The following is a 12,536-nucleotide window of genomic DNA, read 5'->3' on the forward strand; positions in this document are numbered from 1 at the left end:
GTGTGTGTGTGTGTGTGTGTGTGTGTGTGTGCTCTCAATTCTTACTTTCTGTCTCCCCTCCCCCACTCTCCCTTGTATTATCTCAGACCTACCTTACCTGGCTGTGTGTATTGTGCAGACACACCCAGCTACTCCATATCAACCAATCACTGCTCCAAGCCAGAAACACCAAGGAGGTGTACTTCCTGTGTTTCGCGAGAAAGGAATGGGGCAAGAGAGAGGAGAGAGTTTTGTACTTTATTTTGCCAGGGGGGGCCCACACAGGCGACCACATTGGCAGTAGAGGAGACTAAAGTAGTGGACGGGCTCAACAGACTTTTGCTTGATTTATTAGAGATCTCCCTGTTCAGCAACAGCCACAGGGAGGACGAGACAGAGAGAAGGAGGAGGGGAAAGATAAGTGTCAATCTGTTGAAACTTGTTTGGGAATTTGAGGAAGGAGGGGAGGTGGGGCGAGACAGAGAGAGAGGCAGCAAGAGGGAAAAACAAGGAGAGCTCAGGCGTAAACATCACGTTTTTCACAAGAGATAAAGTATTGAGAGGAAAGGGCAGCTTTGATTGATTTGAAAATGGTGGACATTTGCAATGTCAGCTAGACAATACAGGGAATGAATTCTTGTGCAATCCCATGCTTTTGAGCTGAGCTGGACCCAGGGGGAGACAACAGATCTCCCCAGGATACAACATTCAGGTGAGTTGCTTCACTATTTCTTCTTTCATGGACTCAGATGAACACTTCTTCTGTAAATTGCTTCTAGTTTGAGCAGATTTAGATCCAGCTTAGTTATGGTTTACATGTTACATGTCATGCCTATGTGTCACATGCCCTCGCTTTCTGAAAGACTTCTTTTGGTATGCTGTACTTTGCAAGTCTGTGCTGCATTCTTAGAGAACTGTAAGAGGGTGTCACTTTTTCTCTGGTATACTCTTCTACTTTAAAGTTATTGTACAACCACTGGCGTAGACCATTATACACAGTAGCTGTTAGCTCTAGAGTGTAAAGGTTGCAATTTAGTGCATTCAACAAAAAAAGACAATAGCAGACTGAAGACGCAGCATTGTTGCAGCTATCAGGTAGTAGTAACATTAAAGAAATTTAGTTTTTGAGTATTCACTGTCAACTCTGTGACATTAACTAAGTCTGTAAAAGGTTGCAGACCTCTCCATATTGCTTAATTTGACCTGCATTTATGTTTTTTGTCCCTGAAAATAGTTTGTCTCTTAATGCTTGATTTCTAAGTTGACCATGTGGGCCTTTGCTTTCTTTTAGGTTCTCCAAATTATGATTGATGGGGACCAAAAGGCCCAGCTGCAGCCTCTTTGACACTTTATCTAACATAAACACGTCTGACTGCAAGCTTCAACCAGGTGGAAAAGTTTCCCGGGATCCAAGTCCCAGGCCAGCAATGACTGCCCAGTCGGAGCGAGAGAGAGACAGTAAGCAAGAGGAAGTCTGGAGGAGGGAGAGAGAAACAGAGAAAATGATGGACAAAGCAAGAAACAAAGATTTGGACCCACGGGATAGATATTATGAGAGAGACCGAGCTCCTGCACCCCGTCCGAGAGAGGGAGAAAGAGAGTGGAGGGAGAGAGAAAGGAGGCAGGGAGATGACAGAAGCAGGAATGGGAGGCCGCTGTCGATTCTAGAGAATGAGACTTTGAGAGTTGTAGAAAGGGGGACGAAGAAAGGCGACACATTTCCCAGAGCGAGAAAACGCAGCGCAGATCGTCGTAAGGGAATGCCGTCCTTCACCGAGACGGATGAGGCGAGAGGAGAAAGAAGGCCGAGAGATGGGCCGAAAAGAGTAGACCCAGATGACTGGGAGAGAGAAAGGGAGAGGGCACGGCAGAGAGAGAGGTACAGAGAGAGGGAAAGAGATGAGATCCGAAGCAGGGGAAAGGAAGAGGGAAAAAACACTGTAGGAAGACATGTAAAAGATGAGAAATCACGAAAGAGGGAAAAATATCTGGAGTCTGACAGGATAAGAGAAAGGGGTGATTCATGGGACAGAAGAGAGAGGGATACAGGTAGAAAGAGAGAAAAGCCAAGGCCAAACATGGGAGAGAGGGAGACCAGGGCGCCTTCTCCTCGCAATCCAAGACACATCTACTCAGATAGGAAAGATGGTGAAATGGCTGAAAGGAGAGAGGGAAGGAGGGACACCAGGAGTGAAGGAGACAGTGATGAGAGAGAGCTGAAGAGGGAGAAAGTGAGACACAAAGAGAGGCAGGAGTTAACATATCAACACAGCAGAAGTGAGGGGGACGATACGGGTAAAACACAGAGGGAGACAGATCCAGATAGGCATAGATACAGGGAAGAGGACAGGCAGAGATATAGAGAAGGGGACAGAGAGGTGGATCGATCCAGGAGGAAGGGAGGGGAGAAAGATGGGGTGAGATACAGAGAGGTTGATCGGCTAGCTGTAAGGGAGGGAGACAGATGGAAGGAAAATGTGACAGAGTTGAAATATGACAGGAGAGAGGGAGACAGAGACAGACACAGACAGTCTGAGCAGAAGACAGGCAGGAAAGTGAAGGAAAGAGGGGTTGATTGTAGGTGGGATGATAAGAAAGAGGGTAGCAGCCGATCCCAAAACGAGACGGCTCCTCCTGTGCCGCCACGAGCCACGAGCAGCGGAGAGTGGAGCAGCGACATGGACAATGACATGAAATATAGAAGAGGCAGAGACAGTTATGAAGAGAGGGAATCGGGGAGAGAGAGCACTGCTGAAAGTGACAGAGACGTAGAAGAACAGAGAGATCCAGCTGCTGAAAGAAGTCAAAGGGAGAAGAAAAGAAGTGAGCGGCAAGAGAGAGACAGGGGGGAGATGACGGAGCAGAGAAGGATGTGGTTAGAGCCACAGAGGGGCAAGAATAGTAAAGACGAGTTTGTCGACAGAGAGAGACACACAAGGGGGAAAGAGAGGAGGAGCGAAGAAGAGAGGAGTATAGAGTCACAGGGTGAGTGGGAAAGAGAGGGGCGGCGAGTAAAAGAGGAACCAGATGAGAAGAATTTGGACCAAAGCAGCTACAGGGGAAGACATGAAGGGAGAAATGAGCACAGGGAAGACAGAGAGAGGGAGACAGAGGGTGTGAGTGTAGATGGAGAGGAGGTGGGTGAAGTGTGGAGAGAAGTAGATAAGGGAGGGAAAGAACATCTGTCTGACAGAGATGGAGGGATAGAGGGAAGCTGGCGGAGGGATGCAGAGGCAGAGAACGTGACAGACAGGAGTGACAGAGAGGAAGAGGGTGGAAGCGGTTATTTGGGCCGCTCTGAGAACGAAGGAGGAAGTGAGAGAGGGTGGAGGCAAGATAGACACATAATGCTGTCAGGAGAGGAAGATTTTGTGACCGTGTCCAGCGGTGAAGACGAGGAGGATGAAAGAGAGGAAGAGGAGTTTGAGGACTGTCAGGAATTCTGGGAAGATGCACGTGATGGCCACTCTCCTGTTGCCGTCAAGGGGTGTGAGGGAGACGAGGAGAGGGGAAAGGAGGAGGCGGTTGATGAAGAGGAGAGGGAGAAGCAGCCAAAGTACGTCTTCTGTGTGATTGGGCAAACGTTGCTCCGGCCAACAACCAACGAGACGTCACTGTCACAAGTTGATCACATGGGAGGTGTGGAAAGAGGCAACCCAAACATAGAAAGTTGTAATCACTGCGGTGATGAGGCCACACAGCAACCTCATGATGACCTGAGTAGAAATGATGAACACCCGATCATCAACATCCAGGACACAGACAGCAAGAGTGAGTGTGACACGCCATGGAAGGAAAAGCCAGCCACAGGAGAAACAATCGAAGGAGATGTCAGACACAGAGCATCGTCAGTAGAAATGAGGAGGAAAGTTGAGCACCCATCCACCATTAAAAGAGACTCAGAGACTGAAACGCTTCTCATGAAGTGGAGGGAGAAAAATAGAGACGGGGTGGAAGGAGAGAGGGAGCAGACCATGCCAGTCCCGAGTAATCCTTATGGGGATGTTTGTTCTCAGGTGAATTTGGAACAAATTCAACCCATCTTGGAAGCAATTACCACCGGAGCAATGAGTCCAGAAGAGGTGGAGGCCATTCGGATTCGAATGAGCGGCGCATGGAGCATGTCCGAAGAGCCCAAGCGGCATTCCCAAGCCCCGCACCTCAAATGGGCCAAAGATGTAGTGCGAGAGATTTTGGGACGTTCAGAGGAAAATATTGTTGACGAACCTAATGCAGAGGACAGAGGGAACCAAGGGGTCGACCAGTGCAAGACCGAGATCAAGAACGACAATCAACAGGAGGAGGCTGCACGAGTGACTGGAGAGGTGTCCGTTATTAAGGTGGGAACGGACCAACACCACTCAGAGCCAGAGCTGGAGGAGGAAGAGCCGCTGGAGGTGGAGGGACTGAGAGGTATGGGTCAGAGCCAAAATGACATGCATGCGGACCAGTTCACAGCTATGCATGTTGGTGACACACCTACATACACTCATGCTGACACACTGTTAGACACAGAAGGGAAGGAGGATCACAGTTTGGACAAAGAGACAGAGCCGTCTGGTCCCCTTCAGTTAGAGGAAGCAGCTGTAGAGGAGAAACATAGGGAAGAGGTTAAATTATCAGAAATGGAAAAAGAAGCAAGAAGGGCGAAGGAGGTGGAGATGTATTTATCTGTGAGCAACACGCTGTACAAGCCTAACAGCTGCCCCATTCTGAATTATGAAACCGAGTCTGACCTCCTCGTTCCCTCCAGAGAGGGAGAGGGTGGCCAGGAGCTGGAAGACAGAATGGGTGAGAGTGAAGAGGAGAGGCAGGGCGAGGAGCCTGAGGAGAAGGGTACTGTGGATAAGGTAGGAGAGGAAGTCGATGGGGAACACAGAGAGAGAAAGGTGGTCGCAGAAACAAAAATAGCAGGGGGGACTCTGACGAGCAGCTGCAGTTTCCGAGATTTGGGTCCTGAGGCTCGGTTACGAAGAAGGGGAATCCGTAAAACCACTGAAAGGAGGAATGGAGAGCTTGTAGAAGTGGAAGAAGAAGAAGATGATGATGTTGGAAGGGATCGCAGAACCAGAATATTCTCTACAACAGGTAAAAACAGAAGATGGAGGAGGGAGAGACTGACTGCTTCTGTCCAGTATTTCAAAAAAAAAAAGAAGAAAAAAAGAATCATCTCAACAGGATTATATTTAGACTAGACTTCCTGCAGAGGAAGTAACCTTTAAATGAAGCAAATGTTTGATTTTACTAACTGAAAAGTTTAATCAGAGGCAATCTTCTACTCATTTCTTGTTTTACTGTCTGGGAGTTTCTTGCATTATTGTTGTTGTCAAATTAATCACAGAACAGACATTATAGACATTATCAGTTTGCTGATCTGATCACATTACATGAAACTGCGTCACAGTGTTGTGGTGCACAGGTAGTGGGCGGAGATAAGTGGAGGTGGAGAAAGTAAGGGAAGCATGAGCTAAAAAGGCTCAAGATGATTCTGCTTTGAGACACAACAAGAGAAACACGAGTTTTGGAAACACATTAATCTTTTCTGTAATGCTTGTTGGAGCACGGTTACTAACTAACTAACTATTTATTTAATTTATTACCTATTTTTTAATTGTTTAGTGTTTTTACTTATTCATCCAAACTCATAGTCAGTTAATTAGAATATAGTGCAAGTATGCTGTTGTATAATGTTTCGACGAACGGATACTTTTATATTTCAGATGACGAGGACGATAAAAGCAAAAGCTGGGGAGAAGTAGAGCTGAGGTGAGTGAAACAAATCACACACATTGCACATGTTAAAAGACAGTAGGGGTCAAGATGTGTCAATATTTGATTTAAGTTTAGATATGTTTATGTAATTGAGGGTCCCCAATATTAAAAACGTTCATAGTTTAGCATATGGAGGTAAAATGCTGTATTTCTATGGTGTCAGAATGTTAGCTGATATTTTGAATCACTCAGTAAAGTCCTATTTCTGTACATTCAATACAAATGTTCCACACTAAGAAGCAGTTTAGACAGTTTAGTCAATTCTGTCTACATGTCTTCATGGTTATAAATAAATTGTTGTTCTTGTCACTCTTTCTTGGCACTGTAGGAATGTTTTGGACACAATCGACAGACGGAAAAGGAATTCACGTTTTTTCAGTGAGTACCTTTGTACTTATGTATCTTGTTTCTGTTTCATTCAGGTCATGTAGTTGAAAAATATGATATTAACTCTCTTTTTTCTTTTTTACTATTTGACTTATTTTATTTTTTTCTGATCACCGGCACTTTTGTTTCATAGTAAATCTCATGATTGATTATTGGAAAAGGCCATGTATGCGACAGTGACGTGTCTTCTGATCATATCTACTCTGGCTGTGGTCGGGAAAAGCATGACGCAGTTGAGCATTTCCCTTCAGTGTGTGTGATTCATCTCTGAGTGAATACATGCTCCCCAACTGTTTATCTCTCACTCTGAGCATGTTGCCTCAGAATTTAAATGAAACACACCACAGTTCACTGTTGGCTCACACCATTTTAAAATTATGTTTTAAATAACCTAAAATGGCAGCACGTCCCTAGGCCTCTGATTCACATGAATATTGCGAGAAATGGGGCAGGAGTGTGCGGGTATGTGATACATGTGTGTCTGTGCAAGCCACAGACAGGTTTCTGCAAGTATTCATATCTCCTAACTTGAGACAAAAACAGCTGCTGCTCCAACTTTGCATTCCGACAAGTACGTGTAAAAGGAATGTCAAATGCAAACAACTGCTCTTGGCTAACTGTTAATGTCTTTCTATCTCTCTCTCCTCTTTTTCCTTTGCTGCCTGTATTGTTCAATTTTCTCTCTCTGTTGTTTCCCCTTCCCTTCTGTTGTCTTTCCTCGTCTCACTTCCTCTCTTTCTCCCAGATGCTGCCCAGCTCTACCAGCAGTACAGCGAGGCCGCCCAGAACTTTGAGATCCTGCGCCAGGCTCGCTCTGATGGCGTCTCTGTGTGCGAGGGCACTACTACAGTGTCTCCTGCTCCCTCACCCCCTCCTGCACGCAGACCTCTTCCTCCCCTCCCTCCTGTACCGCACCCCCACTCCTGGTCCCATGTGGGCTCCATCACCAGTATCCAAAGCTTACCTCTCCCTGAGCCCGCCAAGAGTGAAGGCAGGCCTTCCTCCCCACGTCTATCCATCTCTCTCTCACAGTCATCCACGCTGTGGCGGGAGCTGCCGGGGGTCAGGAACAGTGGTGGGCTGGAGGAGCTCACAGAGGACCAGAGGCGACTACAGGAGGTAACAAGTTGTCTTACTGCACAAATGAAAGTTTGATGGAAGAAGGTTTTTTTTATACAGCTATGCAGGGTTTTATTGATGTAGGAACTTTGTGCCAGAAACTTCTGTCAGGGATCCAATTAAATCATGCATTTGCACTTCTTTGTAAAGTTACTAGCACAACAGTCACACCTCAGTGAAATTCAGGAGAATTCTCAGGGCGAAAAAGAAAAAAAAGCGCAATGCTTTTTTTTATAAATAAATAAATAAATAATACAATTATTTATTAGAGCAGCTTTGAGCAGCTAAAACTGTTCCTTCTTAAGTATGGTAAATATTAAGCAGCAGTGTAAAAATCTGTGACAAAGTTTCTGTTTCATTTTCTGCAAAGCTACTGGCACAACATTCTCACCTTAATGATAAATGAATGAAACAATAGAGAAGCTGCTGATGTGAAATGACGAAACATTCCGGCCACTTGTAAGTAGTAAATATACATGGGGAAGTGAATCTCTAAAACAGCAAATATTTCACTCATCTGATAACTTTGAAATGCATTTGTTTTCATGTTAATCTGTTATAGTTTTAGAGATTCACTTTCACCACAATGACCAGAATGTTTTGGAGCTTCATTTCACATCAGCAGCTTCTCTATTGTTTCATTCATTTTCAAATCATTGCATGGTGACTTCTGTGAAATGACAACTCTAATGAATCAGCTATTCACAGTTCTTACCTCACACACCAAACTACTAAAATGATGAGGAAAAATTCAATCTTGCCACATCTCAGAATAACCCTCCCATTGATCCACTTTGTATTGGCAGACGAGTGTGGTGATTGCGTAAACACGTCGTGTTTCTCGGGTATTGTAGGTGTTTCCCTTTCAACTTTAAAACTGACATGTCTTAACTGCAAGCCATTGTGAAATCTTAGTTAGTCACATCCCTGTCAAAAGACCCCTGCCAGCGAATAACACTGTGCTTGTTAGTTATAATTTTCTGCGTAGCAGCTCTTGTTGTAGCTGACTCAGTGTTTTCATCTTTTCTCATGTATTTTTCCTTCTAGGTGAGATTTGAAGTGGTGACCTCAGAAGCCTCCTACTGCCGGAGTTTGGACATTGTGGTTGAACACTTTGTAAAGTGCAAACAGCTGGGGGCGCTGTTGACTACTCAAGATAGGAACTGGCTGTTTTCACGGCTTGCTGATGTTCGCGCCATCAGCCACAGGTCAGGGCCGGTTCCCATCTACGTCCACATTTAGATACATGAAACATGCATTAAGTGATTATCAAACCCATTTGTGTTGTGCAGGTACAATTACACAAATCTGTGGGAGAAATACGCTTAGAATAATTCTTGATTTTTGTTTCAGTTTTTTATCAAAGTTGGAGGAACGGGTGGAAACTGACATCATACAATTCACCGTGTGTGATATCATCGCTCGGCACTGTCAGCGCTTCAAAATGGTTTATGTCCCCTACCTCACCAACCAGTCCTATCAGGACGCCACCTACCAGAGACTCATGTAAGTCACTCAGTCAAGCCTTTCTGTTCAGCCATCGTCTGTATTCTTTTTATCTTTCTATGTATTGAATTTATGTTTTTCCTTCAGGAATGAGAATATAGGGTTCAAGCGGATTGTGGAGAAATTAGAGAGGAGTCCTGTTTGTCAAAGGCTTCCTCTCCGTTCCTTCCTCGTCCTTCCCTTCCAGAGGATCACAAGAATTAAGCTGCTGGTCCAGGTGTGTTGTGTGTTGTGTGTTGTGTGTTGTGTGTGTGTGTGTGTGTGTGTGTGTGTGTGTGTGTGTGTGTGTGTGTGTGAGAATTTCTGAAACAGCAAAGCTTGATGGTTCACAACATTTGTCTATCTCACTTTAACACTTTAACACACTGTTTCTGTCCAGAACATTGTGAAGAGAACAACTCCTGGTACTGCAGAGGCAAATCAAGCCATCAAATCTTTGAAACTTCTGGAGAAGGTACTGTAACATCCTATTTATGTTAGTGTAGGATAGCAATATTATAATATAGTTGAAAAATATCTTGGATATCTTTAACTTCTCGCTGTCAAATGTCTCTTTTTATTTAATTTATTTTTCCTTTAGCTGATTCAAGAGAGTAACGACAGCATCACTCAGATGAAAAGCATTGAGTCGCTGGTCTGTCTCAGTGCAAAGACGGACTTTGAATGCAGGGTAAGTAATGACTTCTAGGGACAAAATCAATGGGATTACATTGTGATGATATGATCATAAAATGAGTGATTTCATGCAAACTGTAATTAAAAACTAAGAAAATTGTTTTATTTTATTTGTGATGAATTTTATTTTATAAACAGATTTACATGATTAATCGCATTGGACAATTATTTGACATTTGATTTTGCATACTTGTGTTAAAAATTTTTTTGTATCATGACATTTATTTCAGTCATCATTTCCAGAGCTAATTAGTAAATATCCTTGTTTTTAGTGATGTTTATAGAATCTACAACAAAACAAAAAGTGTGACCAAATGATACTAACTTAAGGGCCACTTACTAGCTTTTCAACTGCACCACAAGAGTCTTCATCGGTGTAGGGAGTTAACTCAGTTGCCATGGAGATTGCTAAATTGGCATGCCACGATCTGTAGTCGTGTGATTAACTGGTGGTCCTATATGTATGGCAAATATACAACTGACCATGAGATGTGGTTGAAAGTCCCAGAAAAGGAGCTTGAGTTAAGATCATTTTGTCAAACTCTGAAAATTTTACTTTCATGCTCAAAAATATTAATGTGTGTGTGTGTGTGTGTGTGTGTGTGTGTGTGTGTGTGTGTGTGTGTGTGTGTGTGTGTGTGTGTGTGTCGTTATAGACTCTTCCTCTGATCAGTCAGTCTCGGAGGCTGGTGCGGGAAGGGCCGGTCACCGAACTGATGGATTTTTCTCTAAAGGAAACGGAGAGGAATGTTCATTTGCACCTATTCAATGACTACTTGCTGCTTTCACTACATAAAGAGTGAGTCAACAAACATGTTTGAATAATCCCTTCCCATTCACTGCATCCTGTTTTCCTCATATCCGCAGTCTTTTATCATCCCTTCAATCTTATCACAGTCTTTCCTTCCGCCATCTCATTTCTCTTTTGTGCTTTCGCTGCTTCCAGAGGGGGAAGGTACACAGTAATAGACCACTGTCCGGTATCAGACCTGCGTGCCGAGAACTGCCGCGTCAAACTTCACTCCCTCCAGAAGAACCTGTTCCGGCTTCACATGACAAACAGAGCCCTGCTGCTACGGACTGATGCACAGTAAGAGACTGAGACCGTAGCAGGGAATGACTGTATGTCATGTAAGTGGAAAAAGTTGCAGATGATAAACTCATCCTTGCTTTTTCTTTCTTCAGGAGTGATAAGCTACGTTGGATATCTGCTCTTTCCCGGCCGCATCCTGAAATAGATTTTTCTGCTGCGCAAGGTGAAGTATTTTGTTTTAGACATTGCAAAATGCTAAGCTGTTGAAATCCTTGCCAATTCACTCATTCCCTACATAATAAACACTCAATGTGTTACTCTATTGTGAGTCGTTAGTTCAGATTCCAAACACTAAAGATTTAGTTTCAAGTTGTCATTTTGCATCCTCTGCAACAGGTACGTTGTCACATGAAAATTAACGAAGTAAAATATGGTATCATAACAATAAAACTGACTGTCCAGCTTACTTTGAAAGGAAGTCCATGGTATAGGTTGGCAGTCTAAAAAGCACCCGAGGCCCTCTGATTGTAGGTTAAAAATACTTTATTAACTCACTGATAACCAACGTGTTTCAGCTCAAACGTTCTTCATCAGGGTATGAAGTGCAATGAGGACAGATGTTCAAGTTAAAACTCATCAAGAGGTCACATGGCATGTAAACACTGCCCACTGAAAGTATTGAGGGATTTTTCGGAAAATAAGTGACATGATACAATTTTGGTTCAATTGTTGAAATTGTGCATACATGGCATGTGGAACAAAATGAAAACGTTGCGCTCATATTATCTACACCTTTTGAACCGCAGGGGAATGCAGTGAACTTCCATTGGAAAAGTACACCATAACTGAGTGCCACTGTGTTGGAGGGTATCATTTATTACTGCTAATAGTGAAATAAACTGTATTTATAATTCTGATATTCAGAGTTTTTCTGACTTAGTTTTAGTAAATGCATGGCATGTGATAAAGGCTGTGCACACTCACACAGGTGTCTTCAGTTACCCGGGCTGATTAGACCTCAAGTCAGATGGTAGTTGGGTGGAGCTCTGTTTGGATGAACATTTTTTTTTCAGGCCCAGTTTACTATCTAAGCATTACACAGTTTGCGTTATTGATCGATGATTCTTAATGACTGTAGGTCTGACTTCACTCCTCTTGTGTCCATACAGATTTTACACAGATGCAGTGTATCCGAGCTATTGTGTCCCAGCAGCCCGATGAGTTGTCGTTGGAAAAAGCTGATATCATTCTAGTGCACCAACAAAGCAGTGACCGTAAGATCATCACACTACATTTTTCATCATTCCCTTGTGGAAAGTGGGATTCACCTATACGATATATGCAGTCTGGTATTATTAGCGATAAGCATTCATTTAATTTTTGTTGGATTCTATTTTCCTCCTAGATTGGGTAGAGGGGACCAGACTGTCCGATCGGCATCGTGGATGGGTGCCCGAGTCATATTTGGAAACCATAACCAACTCTAGAGTTCGGCAACGCAACCTGGAAGATGCCCTCAAACTGACAACTGCCACAGCAGCTGTTTGAGTCCTGGATGCACCGTAAAGGATACGACTCTCAATTATCTGCTTCAAACTACTGGAAACTGGACTATGGACATTTAGTGCTCCAAATGGGGCATTATATTGTTCACAATAGTGCAGCAACTGAGATGCTGTAAGAATGCATCTCAATGTAGCGTTGGGTCTTTTAGTCGTACAATATATTGCCGTTGGAACAATCCGTGAACTGCTGAGGCCTGCCTGAAAGACATTAAGGACTTTTTGACTCTATTAAGTGTTATCTACAGGACATTGCAAACATTTTGTGTGCTGTATTACATCGATGAACTGTTGTTTTAAGATCTTTTTTTTAAAGGGAAATGCAAAAAGGTATGTGCTTGGAAAATGTTTTATTATTTGTGTATATTAAAGAGAATTCAAAAGTTGAGTGTCTGGTGCATGTCTATTGATAAGTTGGCCCCTGCAGAGCTGAAAGAAATCATGCAAAATGTAAAAGACGATTTAAAGATGTACAGAGATAGTGAAGACATTTCAATACATTC

At 43.5% G+C, this 12,536-nt stretch overlaps 1 protein-coding gene across 2 annotated transcripts; it reads left to right on the forward strand.

Annotated features, from left to right (window-relative positions):
- The first annotated feature begins 199 nt into the window (after window positions 1–199).
- On the forward strand, window positions 200–12,421 carry arhgef5 (Rho guanine nucleotide exchange factor (GEF) 5). 2 transcript variants are annotated; one of them, XM_068735560.1, is made up of 15 exons: window positions 200–691; window positions 1,271–5,067; window positions 5,700–5,745; window positions 6,080–6,129; window positions 6,884–7,257; window positions 8,305–8,465; window positions 8,611–8,763; window positions 8,851–8,980; window positions 9,143–9,217; window positions 9,344–9,433; window positions 10,095–10,237; window positions 10,385–10,528; window positions 10,624–10,694; window positions 11,641–11,745; window positions 11,877–12,421. In XM_068735560.1, exons 2-15 carry the CDS (start codon window positions 1,290–1,292, stop codon window positions 12,017–12,019), a joined length of 5,463 nt encoding a protein of 1,820 aa, XP_068591661.1. In that variant the 5' UTR covers window positions 200–691; window positions 1,271–1,289; the 3' UTR covers window positions 12,020–12,421. The 2 variants fall into 2 exon arrangements, with proteins under 2 accessions (XP_068591661.1, XP_068591662.1); XM_068735561.1 differs by having other exon boundaries at window positions 1,271–4,392.
- Window positions 12,422–12,536: the final 115 nt, after the last annotated feature.

Source organism: Cebidichthys violaceus, unplaced genomic scaffold (genome assembly GCF_023349555.1).
Source record: "Cebidichthys violaceus isolate CVI_PGR_0920_01 unplaced genomic scaffold, fCebVio1.0.p SCAF_7, whole genome shotgun sequence".
Lineage (NCBI taxonomy): Eukaryota > Metazoa > Chordata > Actinopteri > Perciformes > Stichaeidae > Cebidichthys > Cebidichthys violaceus.

Excerpts from the sequence above, each read along its gene's own strand:
- arhgef5 (XM_068735560.1), top strand. The coding sequence starts at position 1,290 with ATGGGGACCAAAAGGCCCAGCTGCAGCCTCTTTGACACTTTATCTAAC. Across the intron at positions 6,130-6,883 it reads AAGGAATTCACGTTTTTTCA|ATGCTGCCCAGCTCTACCAG; the intron begins GTGAGTACCTTT and ends TCTTTCTCCCAG. Across the intron at positions 10,695-11,640 it reads AGATTTTTCTGCTGCGCAAG|ATTTTACACAGATGCAGTGT; the intron begins GTGAAGTATTTT and ends GTGTCCATACAG.